Source organism: Athene noctua, chromosome Z (assembly GCF_965140245.1).
Source record: "Athene noctua chromosome Z, bAthNoc1.hap1.1, whole genome shotgun sequence".
Lineage (NCBI taxonomy): Eukaryota > Metazoa > Chordata > Aves > Strigiformes > Strigidae > Athene > Athene noctua.
In genome coordinates, this window is record NC_134077.1 from 79,600,345 (window position 1) to 79,615,503 (window position 15,159).

General features: G+C 44.1%; 1 protein-coding gene across 2 annotated transcripts in view; it reads right to left on the reverse strand.

The window, feature by feature from the left end:
- Nucleotides 1-995: 995 nt before the first annotated feature.
- MUSK (muscle associated receptor tyrosine kinase) overlaps nucleotides 996-15,159 on the reverse strand; it is a 52,598-nt gene continuing 38,434 nt past the window's right edge. Inside the window, exons 11-17 of one of the 2 annotated variants that reach the window (XM_074932356.1) lie at nucleotides 15,029-15,052; nucleotides 11,805-11,893; nucleotides 11,311-11,470; nucleotides 9,866-10,055; nucleotides 9,335-9,526; nucleotides 3,699-3,847; nucleotides 996-1,672 (exon numbers count right to left, since the gene is read on the reverse strand). In XM_074932356.1, coding sequence (XP_074788457.1) covers nucleotides 996-1,672; nucleotides 3,699-3,847; nucleotides 9,335-9,526; nucleotides 9,866-10,055; nucleotides 11,311-11,470; nucleotides 11,805-11,893; nucleotides 15,029-15,052 — 1,481 coding nt within the window. The remainder of the gene's footprint in view (nucleotides 1,673-3,698; nucleotides 3,848-9,334; nucleotides 9,527-9,865; nucleotides 10,056-11,310; nucleotides 11,471-11,804; nucleotides 11,894-15,028; nucleotides 15,053-15,159) is intronic. The other variant, XM_074932357.1, reaches the window with a different exon arrangement.

Consider the following 15,159-nt stretch of genomic DNA (forward strand, 5'->3'; position numbering starts at 1 on the left):
AGACTGGAAGGGAAAAAGAGAGAAATAAGCAACATAACCTGCCACGTTTGCACAAGGGGCTTAATCTCTCCCTTATTTCAGCACAATGAGGACATACTGCAGGCAGAGGCAAATAAATATACCTCAGAGACCTCAGGTGTAGGACCTAGCTTTTAGGCTGAATTTCTCCCTTACCACCAAATGGCTTTGTTGCAGGGGAAGGCAGGAAAGATAGTCTGCAATGCTTGAGTCAAGCTTTTGGATGAGGTCTTAACAAACATCAGATGAACCCTACTGTGGATTTCCCACTTTTGAAAATGTAAGGCTCTGTGCTTGACAGGAGTTTGCCCATCCATGTAACATGAGATGTGGGCAGCTACCGGTGGTCCTGCAGGCTCCTGTTTTGACTATGTCAGTGTTAACGTTCATGAGTGTCAAAGAGGATGTGGAAGTTAAAAGGAAAAAGAAAGTGGCCGATGGCTTCAAAAACATCCTTTTTCTACAAAAGGAAATGAGTATGCAAAAATAAAATAGTAAATAGTATCCCCAAAAAAGATTGAATTCTGCAATCCTTTTTTTTCTTTTTTTTAAAATAATACTTAAAAATATATGAGGAAGGAAAGAAAAAGGTAAAAGCCAAGAGCATAAACACAGAGGGACATGAAGAGACCTGTTAGGAAGGGAAGTGCCTCCAGCAAAACACTGTTTTGCTTTCCCTGGGAAACTCTGTGCTCCTGGAAATGCATAATATAGGTACTGAGCACCCTCACCAGCACCCTCACCAGTTCAGGGAGTCCAGGCTTGGTGGCCAGGGGTCAGCCCTGTTTGGGAGGTACAGTCCCACTTTGGGAAGTGTACCCACCACAGGGAGATGCAGTCCACACTTCTTGCTTGGCAGAAGAACAGGCTGTTTCTCCTCCTAAAGTGGGGCTTTGCAGGGTGCTGCCTCTCAGGAGCCATGGGCCGGTCCAAGTCAGTATGGATGGTTGGACATGGGGGACCCCCACGCTCATACCTCAGACTGATGGGGTTGCCACAGCCCTCTCATACATGCGCTCCAAGATGCGGTGGATGCTGGCAAAGCCCGGCCGGTCAGCAGGCAGCTTGCTCCAGCAGAGGCGCATCAGGTTGTAGAGCTCCAGGGGGCAATTGTCTGGGCAGGAGAGGACATTCCCATCCCTCACATAGTAGATGACCTCCTCGTGAGCCATCCCATAGTAAGGCTGCATGCCGTAAGAGAAGATCTCCCACAGCACCACCCCGTAGGCCCACACGTCAGACTCTGTGGTGTAACGGTTGTAGAAAATGGACTCAGGGGGCATCCAGCGGATGGGGATGGCATCGTTCTCATTCGCTTTGTAATAGTCAGCTGAATACATGTTCCTTGAGAGACCAAAGTCAGCGATTTTGACCACCATGTTCTCCCCCACCAGACAGTTCCTGGTAGCCAAATCCCGGTGGACAAACTTGCGCTCAGAGAGGTACGCCATGCCTGCAGCCACCTGCTTGGCAATGCAGAGCTGGCTGGTGCAGCACAGTGCCAGGGGATTGGGGAGGTGGATCCGGGTGTCCAGGCTACTGTGCACCAGTCTGCAGAGGTTGCGGGGTGAGCGGTCACGCAGGTACTCATTGAGATCCCCGTAGGCCATGTACTCGAACAGCAGGCACATTGGTTTCCCAACAGCACACACACCTGGAAGAATATAGAGGCACCACACAGGTCATTTGGGGAGAAAAGAGGGTTATGTTTTGTAAAACAAGGAAAATCCAGAAATAGTTACACAAAGGGGAGACTTTCAACAATTGCATAAAGGGACGAGAGAAAGGTGAAGCATGCAAATACCATCAAGTTTTCATGCATTCCTTTTTGTCTTTGAAGCTCCTTCACCAGGGATCTAATGTTGAGCTCTGTGGGAGGTGCTAACAAGTCATACAGTTGTCTAACTTGTCCAGACACCCCAGGAAAAAGATACACTTTTGGAGCTATTTTTAATTAAGAGCACAATCCTGCTTAAGTTGGTATTAACAGAAGTATTGCCTCTTCCAGTTGCAACTGGAAGGACATACTTTCAGAAAGTAACCTTTATAATTCTGATCATGGTATTCTTAAATATTTGTTTGTTATAATTAGTTACCTATACTGATATGGGTGTAGGGGCTACACATATGAAGGAAGACTTCAGGAGGTAATCACATGAGGCTTGTTCAACGGTTCAGTGGGATACTTGAAATGTAAAGACACTCCCACTACCCCTTCTTCTGGATTTTTTTTAACAGCTCATGCAAAAAATGTTGTTGCAGACATTACTTTTGGCATGACAGACAATCAAAAATGAAAGACAGAAAAAGAAAAAACAGACATCGGAAAGGAGAGATTTGCCACATATGATAGATACAGAACCTAGTCCTGCTGAAGGGCACATGCTTGGCCCTACACCAGTTTCACTGGAGGCCAGCCTCTGTACAGGACCCCACTCACACCAGTTTTACTGAGCATACAGTGATATGGTTGAAATATTTCCATACCTATTATTAAATTGTCAACCAGCAAAAGCCAGCATTTAAAATGTATGTGTTTTGCTTTCCTAGGACCATTATTTAGCAATTGGTGATCCAACTTATTGTGAAATCTGAAATTCTTGTTGATGACCTAACACTTGAATCTTTGAGGAAAAACAGATAGCTGTTCCCAGTGTGATAAAATCAGGATCTGACAAGCATGAGGAGTGTATGTGAGAGCTTTATCATCTAAGCTGTCTTCAACAACGTGGCTGTTTTTTCCACACCCCCACAATGTGAAACTAGTCTGTTCCTGTACCTTTGCCCTTTCCTGACCTAAAATGTGTTTACACTAAACACAATGTTTATTTGAATTTGGGGCATTTCCTGCTTTTCTTTTCTGTAGCCAAAGTACTCATATCAAGCCAGCTTACCCAAAACTGGGATTGATCTATTTCCAAATTTTGTGGAGCTTCCCATTGAAATAAATTAAGATCTCAGTTGCCTGTTCACAAGAATCTTAGAGCAGGACTGCAAGGTCAATGTGGCTAGCAATATCTACTTTAGTCAAAACCTGAGAATTTATTGAAGTAAAATTCGGTCAGCAGCTTTCTTCACAGCAGAATGCCCTATTAACCAAGCTGTGACACTAAGACTTTCTAAAAAACCCAATAAACCATGTTTCCTTTCAGCTGAAAAAGGAAGGAAGAGACCATTTTTGTGGTTGTCTTTTTTTGTTTTTTTAATGCTGGTGAGTGTTGAGACATCTCAATAGTAAGTGGGACCCATAAAACTAAAAACACTTGTGCCTGGGTGTTTTAAGTACCCGCAAATTAAATCACAGCTCCAGGAAGTTCATGCCTTCCCCATAAGACATCTGTGCCAGTGTTACTAAACTGGAAGCAGAGCTAGGCAGCATAATGGTCAACAGTATATTCAACTCAGGGTGGGAAGGTTTATTACAATGCACCATCCTGTTAAGGCAAGAGCATCTAACCTACACTTTGCAGTTGTTCTGGTGGACGATTTAACAGAGCATGCAGTGGCACATAAAAAAGCTCACATCTTTTGCAAGAGGCATTTTCTCTTGCAAGAGAGACCATCACTTCCATTTGCATTAAGTTCTAGTCATGGATGTGTATTCACTCCTGCACCCTCAACAACCCCACAGCAGATTTGCAGAAGGTGGTACCCTGTATGTATGTGCCTGATTCACATACCTAAAAGCTTGACAATATTCGGATTGTCAAACTCCGCCATGAGGGCTGCCTCCCTCTGAAAGTCAGCCTGCATGTCTGCAGATGCTTCTTCCTTCAGCATTTTCACTGCCACCATTGTGAATGGCTCATACGGCAGCAGTCCTGGGGCCCTGAAGGGAGAGGGGAGAAGGGAAAGCATCAGTGCATCAGTGATGGATGCATGCACACTAAATGTAGGCTGTGTTTCTGGTGCAAAAGTATAGACTGACAGAAAATAAATAAAATAAAATAAAATAAAAAAAGAAAAAAAAAAAAAGGCTGCAAGGCCCCAGCACCAGCCAAAGGAACATCAGAACATCAAAGAACATCTTCACCCCTTGGGCATGTCTGTGTTGCAGAGTACAGTGATATTTAATTTAGTCCAGGGCGGACTGAATCCAGTATAGGGTTTTTTTGATCAATGCTCTTTCTGCTTACAGACTCTTTACCATGACTGGTAAAGACAGAAATAAAATAACAGGTTGGTAAAGCAGTAACCTCTCCCTGGGTTGCAGGTCACATCAGAAACTTCATGGAGAGCAGGATGGGACTCTTCAATCCAAACAATTTGCTTTTGGGGTATAATGACTGAGCTCACCAGAGTTAAACATAAACCCACCTTATATGGAAATATTGAAAGAGTCTCTTTTCACTGTGTCTTGTCCCATACCTGGCACAATGGTGGCATTGGTACATCTGGCTATTATTAGAGTGAAAGTAATAATTACAGTATGTTCCTCTGGTTTTGTAAGGAAAATATCCTTCTGCCACTATTCTGTGTGTGTGCCTGTAATTCAACAAGTCACAAACCAGTTAGCTAATTTCAGCTGAAATTAATGTGGTAGAGCTGAGGTCTAGGAAATATTTATGCTCCTGCAAGTTTTGTGGAAACAGATGACAGGACAGAAGGGACAAACTGTACATGTGCCCTTTCTGTAGAAAAAGTTAATGCATGAATACACCCATGTTAAGACAGTGGTGAATATTCAGTTAGATCTTAGAGACACAAATCCATAGGAAACAGAGCTTCCTGATTTAGAGCAATCACAGACTCATTTTGTTTTCTTATGCACAGGTCACTGAGCCCTCAACAAGTTTAGATGGGCTTGCCAAAGATTTACGGGTAGCTGTTGCCAAAGAAGAGTAACTTTCCACTCTTAAAACCTGCATCAAATAAAGATGTGCATTTTGCTCCCACAAACATTCTTCCCAGGGGTCCTGCAGCTGAAGCACGCTCCTTACAGGTAGCCAGCCAGAGCCCATGGAGAGTGGCATCCGTTTACATGTCGTGTTACTATGCCGGCCCAACTGCCCTCCCATTGCTCAAATGCCAGGTTATTTTACTGTTCAGTAACCCCAAGAGGAGGTTCCAATTTCCAAAGCAAACTTCCAATTTCCTTGTCATCTACTCCAGACATATGGCTGTTGCAACAGTTGCACTTGGATGCTGTAAATGTCAAATGCCAGAAGATGGCAGGGTGCCCATTGAGAAAGGAATCTCACAGGTGGCCAGATCACAGCTGAGACACTTGGACGAGTAGATCTGGCACCCCAGAGCAAAGGAGCGGAGTCCACACTTGTCTGGTACTGCCTCCATTACAGCAAAATGTCTTCTTTTGTTTCCCCTGTGCTGGCAGCGAGTCTAGTCTAGTAGGAGCAGAGAAGTACCAGCACCTACCAGCTGCTGTCTAATCTCAGTGCTGCAGAAAGTCAGCAACAGCCTGAAGAAATGAGCAGAGCATTTAAAAGTAAAAAGAAGAGAGCCTTTATCTCTCCCAAACAGCCTCAATGTAGATTACGACTCATCAATGGCTAGCAGACCTAGTGCAGTGCCAAAGCAGGAGCAGGCACAGCTCCATCTTGCATGCTTCAGAGAAACTCACCCCTGGCTAAAGTCTGAAGTACGCCCATTTCACTGAAATCATGTAATGTAAACTAACCTGAATGTAGTTTAAGTGAGATTAAGCTGCACAAAGCCTTTTAATGGACCTTCAGGCAACAGCAAGAAATTTTACCCTTGGTAACCCATGAGCTAATAATTCAGTCCGGTTCAGCAGACCTGTGAAAATCATACTGATCTGGAACAGAGACAGACTGTTTGCAGTCTTGGCAGAGAGCTGTTGAAGTTGACCAGTGTTTGAACAAAGGGATAGGGACATATCTGCAGGTGAGCAATGGGAAGCTGCTGCTTCTGAAATTAATCAGGAGAATTTATGCAGCAGACCAGAACATAGACTGTTTTCTAGAAAACAGGTAAATTTATTCTAAAACTGGGAAGGATCAACAGAAATTACCTTGGGTTAGGAGAAATATCCACTGTTCACATATGGGATAGACAGCAGCTGTCCTTGTCTTCTTCACCATCAATGGATTTGTGCAACACTGGCAGCATCTGACATTTAGTTACCTGCCATTCAAAGAACTGACCAGGGATGCAAGTAGGGATTTTGCCCCGAGCCCACCTACAGAGAGTGCTTGACTTCAAGTTTCCAGTCAGGTTTTCTTTCCAGAGCAGTAACAGAAAAAAACGAGGAGGACCTTTAACCCGTATTTGAGATTGTGTCCTGTCCCCCATCTTTCTTAACATGACAGCTGGGTAGTTTCTGCTAGATTATTAAATGATGCAGTTAACATCTACTGAGGATGGTGGAGACTTACCTTTACCCCATCCTTTGGAGAAATTTGTATGTGGGCAGGAGAGGGGTCAGAATTGGCAGGGGCTTGTTTTGTTGGTTGGTTTGCGTTTTTTAATTAACATCCACACTCTTTTTCAGCTATATTTGAGACAGTAGGTCAGAGAAACACCCTTTTCACTTGGAAAGAACATGAGAGGAATTCTGTCAGAGAAACTCCAACTTTAGGGACAGCCTTGTTTGTTGTACAGATGGCAAGCTGTGCCTTTGCTGTGGGGGTCTACTGGTCTGCTGCCAAAGACCCCACATCCAGACTTTTAGGCAATTCTGAACTCTAGGCTTAGCACGGACCATAAAGCCCCAGCTCTGGGAGAAAACTTACGTGCTGGTCTGCGCTGAACTGCATGGGACTGCTGATATGTGTGGCCAGCAGTGTCCTCACAGGGGCAGAGAATCCTCAGTTGGCCATTATAACCTAGTCAGGACAAGCCTGAGCCAGGTCCTGAATCTTATTTTAAGGACATCGATTAGGGTAACTGGTTACTTCCTCATCCTTTTCAGTGTGAAGCTGCCCCCAGTGAAGACGGCAGCCTTTCAGGAGAAGCTAGTAAATGATAGCCAGACGCTTCCTGTCCTAACATGTTGCTTGACCCAGGAGTGAGTAAACACTGAATCAGGATTCGCAGCAAGCCAACTGGCAAAGGCATTGCTGGCACGGTGCACAGAGCTGTGTTTACAGGAGAGAGAGAAACATGAGACCAGGAAAAGTAAGGGGGCTGCTAAACTTAGCTCAAGATGTCCATTTAACACACGTAGACAAGTACATTTTATCCATCTGAGATGGAAAGGCAATGATTTGAGCTGTAATAGCTTCAGTAACCTGGAGGGATGCTCAGCGGGCACTACTGGATCAGCAGTCTGCACTGCTCTGCCAGTGGTGCACAGATATACCAGTAACTTAAATGTTCCCTGGAAATATGAGGCCTTTGAGGGACTTTTGATAGAGATACTAACAAAAATAAGGCTCAGAAGCAGTATTTCTGTGGCTCCTTCTCTGAGCTACAGAGAGCAAGGTGTTTCTGAGGGTATGGTACTCTCCACTTTGCAAAAGCTAGCTAAGATGTGTTGCATGGTTTTTTCTCCTCTTTTTCTCCCAGTTCCCACTGACAATAGCAAAAAGTTTTACTTAAAAGAAATTGCATCACTGGGGTGGACAAAATCCACATAAAAGGCCTCTACACCACTTTAGCGCTTGCTTAACCCAGTGCTTTAGTGACATTTGAATGCCCTTTGAGAGGTCCTGCTGAATCTGGGTGAGAGTCACTTCCCACTCGGACAGGCCTGTGCATCACTTACTGTATTGAAGCTTCCAGCACAGGGCAGAAGCAGCACTCAGCAGGAAGATCGCCTGCCCTGCCTGCACACCCGCAGCATGGTGAAGACCCCTGCCACATGAGCGGGAAGGCAACTCTCTGCAGGGCATCCCGAGCACTGCGCTGAGGCTGGGACGTGGGCTGCCCTGTGCCCCTGTGCTGGCTGCCATGCAGTGCCCTGAGCACAGCTGTGGCACAGTTCCTACAGCTTTGTTCTTGTTTCAAGCTCACATGCATTTGGCTTTGCCGTCCAGGCTAAAAATCAATCATAGGCTAAGCATCTGTGATTTTCCCACTGCGTGCCCTTCGAACTTTGTTATATTTAGCTCTCTCTGTATTAAAGAAAAGTATGACTGCATTTTTTCCATCAGAAAAAAATGCATCCCTTCATTGTAAAAAATATCCATCACAGCTATTGATACTGATTCCCCACTCTAACACATCTAACCTGTGTGCAACTCTTTTCCTAGCTGATATATCAACAGCACAACTATAAACATTAAAGGTATCTGCAATTATGACTACTTTTGGCAAGGAGATTCCTTTGTCTTTGAAATCAATGGAATGGGAGCAGCTCCACCAGGCAGGTCTTGGCCCATAGTGGGACTCTGATACTCCCCTAGTTTTTTTGAGGTCATGACACACTACTCCAGATACAGCTACAAAATCTGCCACATGCCAGACTTATCAACTGTAAAGGACAAAAAATACCATCCTGAGTAAACATGGAACTGGTCAGTCTGTCAATTTTCTTTCAGGAATTTGGAGATGGGATTTTCCAAGACCAGTACTGGCCAAAGACTGTGCTGCAAAAATTATGGACTCTGTCAAGGCTAACAAGACACCCTCCATCCACCTCAGTCTAGGCAGAACTAGGTCCATCTCTGCGTTTTTCAATTGAACATCTTTCACATTTGAAGTGCATGATCTCACCTCCCACGAGATTTAACAGAACTGGAATCTCATCTGATACCTTAAATTTAAAACAGGCAACAGTGGCTGCAAATTCCAAGTATAAAAAAGGAGTAACCAAAGGGCACATACCATACAAAAAAAAAAAAAAAAAAAAAAAAAAGTTGGCCTAAGTGGCTTGGGTTTTTAGGGGATTTTTGGTTTGGTTTGATCTGTTTTTGCCACTGAATGAAATGGACAATGGGGCAGGACCTAACTGTAGCATTAGACATTGCCCTCTGTGGCAATTACTGGCCAATGTTGGTGTTATAATGGAGGATACCACACACCAACAATTTGCAAATACTGGGAAATGCAAGAATTTCACAATAGGTCACGTCACAGGCAATACTCTTGGCAAAAACAGTGATGATAAATTTAGCTAAGCTTTTATACCAGACTTTAGGTATGTCAGTAAGACATCTGCTGGAAAGAAGAACAAAAAGAGTCATTTGTGACAAAAGTTTAACAAATATCAACAGCATGCCGTGGACAACAGAAGCAATTATTCAAGCATGAGTGTAGCACGTGGTACACATGCATTAGATTTTGGCTTGAGTGAATGAATGACTGATTTCCAGTGCCCAGCTAAGCAGTTGCCTGACTGCCAATTTTTCCCAGGTATCTCCAGATAAAGAGGACTCACACACAGGCCACTTACCTTGCTTGAAAGACTCTCCCAAATGCGCCTTCCCCAATGTCTCTCACATATTCAATATTGTTCCTGGGATACTCCAGGCTGAGCAGTTTTGGATTAAGGAGAAGGGGTATCCGCTGGTACATCGGGTTGGGGTGCAGCCGGTCCAGGAGGAGTTCAGAGGGCAGAGTGGTGAGTGTCGGTGTCTCTGACTCTCTGAAACAGTGGAGCAGTTTTCAGTCAGTGCGTGCACAGCCCTCAACCAGAAGATAACTATTTGTATGTGCTCTGGGGGTGCTTTCTTTCAGGATGAAGAGAGATTCAGCAGGGCTTTTGAAAGACCCTTGATGCAAGATGTCATGCCATGTCCACAGAATGGTCACTAGGCCACCTTCTGCTCTGGCACAAGGACTCACCAGAGCTTACACTGGGCTGCCACAAGCAAAGGGAGGGCTGCTCCCCGCAACCAGGCGTTTGCAGGATTATGCTCTCAGACACAGGCAAGCCGTCTTTCAAAGCAACTTTTGTTGCCTTGAATTAAGTCACAAGCTTTACCTTTTTTTGTTTTTCCACTGCTTTCGCCGACGGCAGCAAACCAGGGTGACAATGCCAAGGATGACGACCAGAGCAAAGCTGGAGATGATCGAGATGATAACAGTCATGGAGTATGTAGGGGAAAAGGGAGGAGGAGGGGGGAGATTTGGAGTCTCTCCATTTGGTTTTCTGGTTCCTAGTGATAACGATACTGTAATGCAAACAAAATCAGAAGGTTACACCTCTATTAGTTTATAGGACTTTCTCTAAGAGGTATTTACAGCATCAGCCTGATGTCCTGGGAATTACTGATATTACAGATAGAAGCATATGACTGCATGAGAGGAACACACTTGGAAAGCTTGGTTTGCAGGAAGTAAAATCCATTTGTGCTTGCAAGATGTGAAAACCCAGGATCTGGTAAAGACCAAGACAATGTTCCCATTAAGCTGGGAACATAGTTTTGGTAAGGAATGGTTGCAGGACTAACAGATGGGAGATCACATCTGATGGTCTCAACAGTATTCAAATATAGTAATGTCTGCAGTGGGAAAGATCAATGGTCTACAATGTGGACCACAGTGTATCATGTGTCCTAAAAGGAATTTGCAGAGAGGACTGTAAGACCAAGTAAGTACACAGTGATACTTTCCTGAAATAACCTCTACCCTCCAACAATTTGCATCTCAGTGTCTTTATGGGGCAAATATGGTAAACTAGTATAAAATATATTTGACTGTACTGCTAGAAAAAAAAAAATCAAATTCAGGTAGCTACCTGAGGAGTGCTTTCTGAGAAGTTCTAGAAAATGCTAATCTGTACTGGCAATTATTGAGAACAGAAAGAAATTTAAACCATTCTTTGTAAGGCCAAATAAACTGATACTGTCTTGTGTTCTTTTAAGTCGATAGCACCCCTGTTCTCTGTGCAAGCAGGCTTGTCTTATTTCCGAACAGAGATCCAGAAACTGTGCATCTTGGATGAGATACATTTCAAAAATCATTGTGTTCTTTGAACAAGAAATAACAGAAATACTTAGTTTCAACATCACAGAGCAAAGATACTTCCGTCTTTTTAAGGTTTGTTTTAATTAGAACTGGGTTTTATTATTGAGAAGCTTGCCAGAAGCAAAATATCTTTGGAAAATAGCCCAAAAACCCTAGCTTCTCCCAAAACATGGTGTGGCAAATCCATTTTTCATACTACCACAGGCAATTTGATTTCATCCTTTGCCCTTAATATAATCTGGGGCAAGGTGCTCAATTTGTGTATCTTGAAATTCCCATCTTTAAGGTGCATGTTACACCTTCTGGTTAAATATGCTGAGTGAATCTATGAGAAGAACCAGGAGTGGTTGAATCCAGAAGATGGAACAGATCAGTGTGGCTGTGAGTGCTCAGGATGCAAACCCCTTGCATGCGCCAAAACAACCACTGTAGCAGAAATAGTAAACTGCAGTTGCCTACCATCTCCACAGGGAGACACGCTGCAGTATTCCCAGGTCACAGATGGGTCTTTTGTGTAGCACCAGGGACGTTCATTCTCACCTCCTGGATTGCGGCAGTAATTCTCGGCATCAGACAGCTCAGGGAAAACCTGAGGAGTCCTCCTGTGCAAGTGGGGAGCCTTGGGGGAGAAAATAAATTGCATTAGTGTTTCAATATAATTTTTCCTGCTTGTATTAGCAAAACAAAACCAAACAAAACAAAGGAGCAAAGAAAGGCAGAGGTAAACCAGCCTTTCAGTAGCCTGCCAGAATGACAGAGAATGCACCTTGCCACAGGACTTGCTGCTTGAAATACAAAGAGGGTGTGACACACCAATGAACTCAAGAATGAAAGCAACCTGTCCCCTGCTTAGCCCTCCCACTGGGACTAGGCTGCCTGGCTCCAGGAAATTCTTTGGAAAAGCAGAACTCGAGCATGGCTCTCCATTCAATGGGTCTCACACTGATGCACACCTGGTCGCTCCACTTCTGGCAGGGAATGCCGGAGGCTGTCACGTTGGCCCAGCCCTGGTAAAACTGGCCATTGCCACTGTAGCAAGTCCCTGGGGATAAAAAAACACATGGGGTCAAGGCATCTCAGACCATGTCATGCAACCAGCACTCATGATAGTCAATTTAAGGTTGTTACACAAGAGCATATGGCGATTCACAACAGATTTGAAGCACATAAAAAGACCAGACAACAGCAGGTGGGGAACTGCTTCATCTCCTGTTCATGGAGTTTGAGCTCAATACATAAGATCAAATCTGGTAAAACTCCAAAGAGGGACCTGGAGATCTTTCAGATTGAGCAAATGGGTCATGTGCCTGCGATGGTTGCACTGCATCTACACAGTTGACAGCTTTTCCACACAGAAAGTGTAGAGTAAAACCACAGTGAAGCCACCTATGCTAAACTAAGGCAGAAAGCAAATTGCAGCACTGGTCACATGATTCCCAGCCCGCACTCTTACAGTGACTCTAACAGCCTGGGGCAGGTAGTAGAGAGCTGGAATTCATTAAGTCCCACAGTGGTATCCCTCCTCCCTGACTATGTACAATGCTTGTCCTCTTCAACTGAATGTTTGCAAATAGACCATGGTTTTCCGCATGTGTGGAAGTCACAGACTGAAGGCCAACTACAGATCTGAAAGAATAGTATCAGTATAAAATAATGTTCTTTATCATGGGGAATGTGTAGTTCACTTTCCATACACAAGGCTTACTCTGGCTGCAGAAAAATTAAGCAGAAAATCTTGAGAGGATTTTACTGCAAGAGTATGTTCCCAAAACATAAATGTAGTAACCACCTGTCCTCATAAGAGACTTTAATGCATGCTGGCATAATCTAGGAAGCAGGAAAACAGAGGAGATGCAGCCTTACATGCTTTAACACATGCTAGTTAATCTTGTGTAAACTCTGCTGACCAGGGACTAACACTATGGTTGATAGCATGCATTAAGGTCCACTGGAACATTAACCTTGTTAGATAAATTAACATGCCAGCAAACACTGTTGTCATCACTTTATTTTCTGTTGTATTTTTAAACTTGCAGCTCAGAAAAAGAAAACCAGGAGAAAACCTGACCTGTTCTAAAATAAATACTTTTTTAAGCAGATCTTTTTGAGATTCATGAAAGCTTTGCAGAAGTTTTGATCCAAGTTTGAGACAATGGCTATGTGTTTTAATTTATCCTCACAGTTTGCCCCGTTTCTCCTGTAGGAGGAACAGAGTAAATGCATCATGATGACTACCTGCTCTTTTCTTCTTACATCACCCACTGCACTCAGCATTGCAGTTATGGTCTTTTACAGACCCTTAGCTTTCTGAACTTTCACCAGGCACCATGCAGTACACACAGGTAGGTAGCAACACCACCACGACAATGTTTGCTCCAGGTGACTGAGCTCAAACACAGGATCAAGTTCTTGTAGCCCAAGGCATGCAACTACCTCAATATAGGAATGGCCATGGACTTCATGAGTACAATTAATCCATCACAAATGCAAAATAAAATGCTCTAGCTTGGACTTCTTTGACTGATATGTAAGCTACCATGTTATGATTCACATCTGCGACAAGCTAGCAGCCTCCACATGGCCAGCACCTGTAGCTCTGCAGTGGTGTAAAATCTAGTTAAGCTGCCCTAGAACATAGCTGTGCATCTGAGTCCAGCATTTTAAATTCAAAGGCAAGGAAAACAATGCCTTAAACCTGCCTCATGACTGAGCTAGTAACCAACATGAAAAAAACTTTTTCAAAGATCCGAAATAAACATCTAAAATAAAAATAAACTTTTTCAAAGATCAGTCAAAGTGTGACACCTTAGAGGAGCAGTGTGGAGAGCTCTAGGGGCAACAGCAACACTAAAGAAGATCCCCTGAGCCCTTGGTGGCCTGGAAAATGCAGATGCTCTCATATATGGTCTTGCTACAATGAAGACAGAGGGAATAATAAAGGTGGTCCAACTGGGTTTTAATTAATAACTTTGATGGGCAAGCTAGAAAATTGTTCGGTTCATGCTCCCCAATCCTCTGTGTACATAACAATGCCTATAAAGTAAAAAGAGAGAGGGAAATACCACCAAAATGTTATTGTTATGTGTCCCAGATTCATGACCAAATAGTGCATATCTGTGCAATGCCATCCTGGGAAAATACTGTGAAAGCTGAACAAAAAGGTTACACATTTACACGGGAGACAGAGGCCATGTCCTGAACTTTCAGATACCCAAGGGGAGGCTGGAACCATCCCATGAATATCCCACTCATTTACTGGCATCCCGCCCTCATACTTCTTTTCCCAGAGAGGGTATGGCTGCAGCTGGGGGCTGTAAGCATTGGGGACTGACGCTGGAGTGCCCACAGAATGCTATAGCACTTGTCTTCCAGGTATGCAGCACCAGACACCTAGGGCTGGGATAGTCAGTTGGGCCAAGGCATTCCAATGAAAGAAAATTCCCCCAAATTATCGATTTCACTTTTTTTCACTTTCTCCCTCTGTGCACACCGTGGTGCCTGCCACTGCAAAATCTGCAGACCTCACCTGGTCAGAACCATGGCAGAAGGGAGGTTCTTCCTTTTCCCAACAGGACAAGTCCAGTGACTGAGCTTCAAACTGCAGCTAGATGTCAGTTGGAAGAGCTGAATGTGCATGTTTCAGCCATGACCAGCAGCAGGGCAGGAGACTGACAGAAGTCACAGTAGCATTGCAGGAGATGGCTGGGTCCCTCCATTGGTCATGGAGGGTCATGCACAAAAGAGCCAGACTCCAGACATGATTGAAGGAAATTGCTGGTGCCTTTTGGGTAATAAGGGCCAGCATGACATAGGTAACCATGTCAGTAACAGCATATAAGGCTGGGATGTCCTTGGTAGCAGTATCAGAAATACCAAATACAGGTAGAGCAAAACTAGAAGTAATGGATATTAAGAAGAAGAAACAGCTGGGAGGGAGGGTACTAGCTAAAAGCCTTATGCCCCTCTAATCGCAGTTACCAGCCCACATTCATCCCAACCTCTGAAGAGCTGGAAATGTGCTTCCCCATGCCTTAGATGCTCAGACACTCGCTGGCAATAACCTGAATCCAGCCAGTCAGGACCAGAGCAAAACACAAAAGTTCTGCACAAGCTGCATCTTCAACAAAGAATATCATGCCCATCACTAGAAACATAGAGCCTGGAGCAGTCTACTTACTGGTTATATTCTCCTTCTTAAAATCTGTAAAAAGACAAGACAAGACATAAGGGGAGGTTGTCCAGAAAGTTACATAACTGGGTGCTTGCTGAGAAGCACGCTATGGGAAAAAATTCTCTCCCAACAGTGCC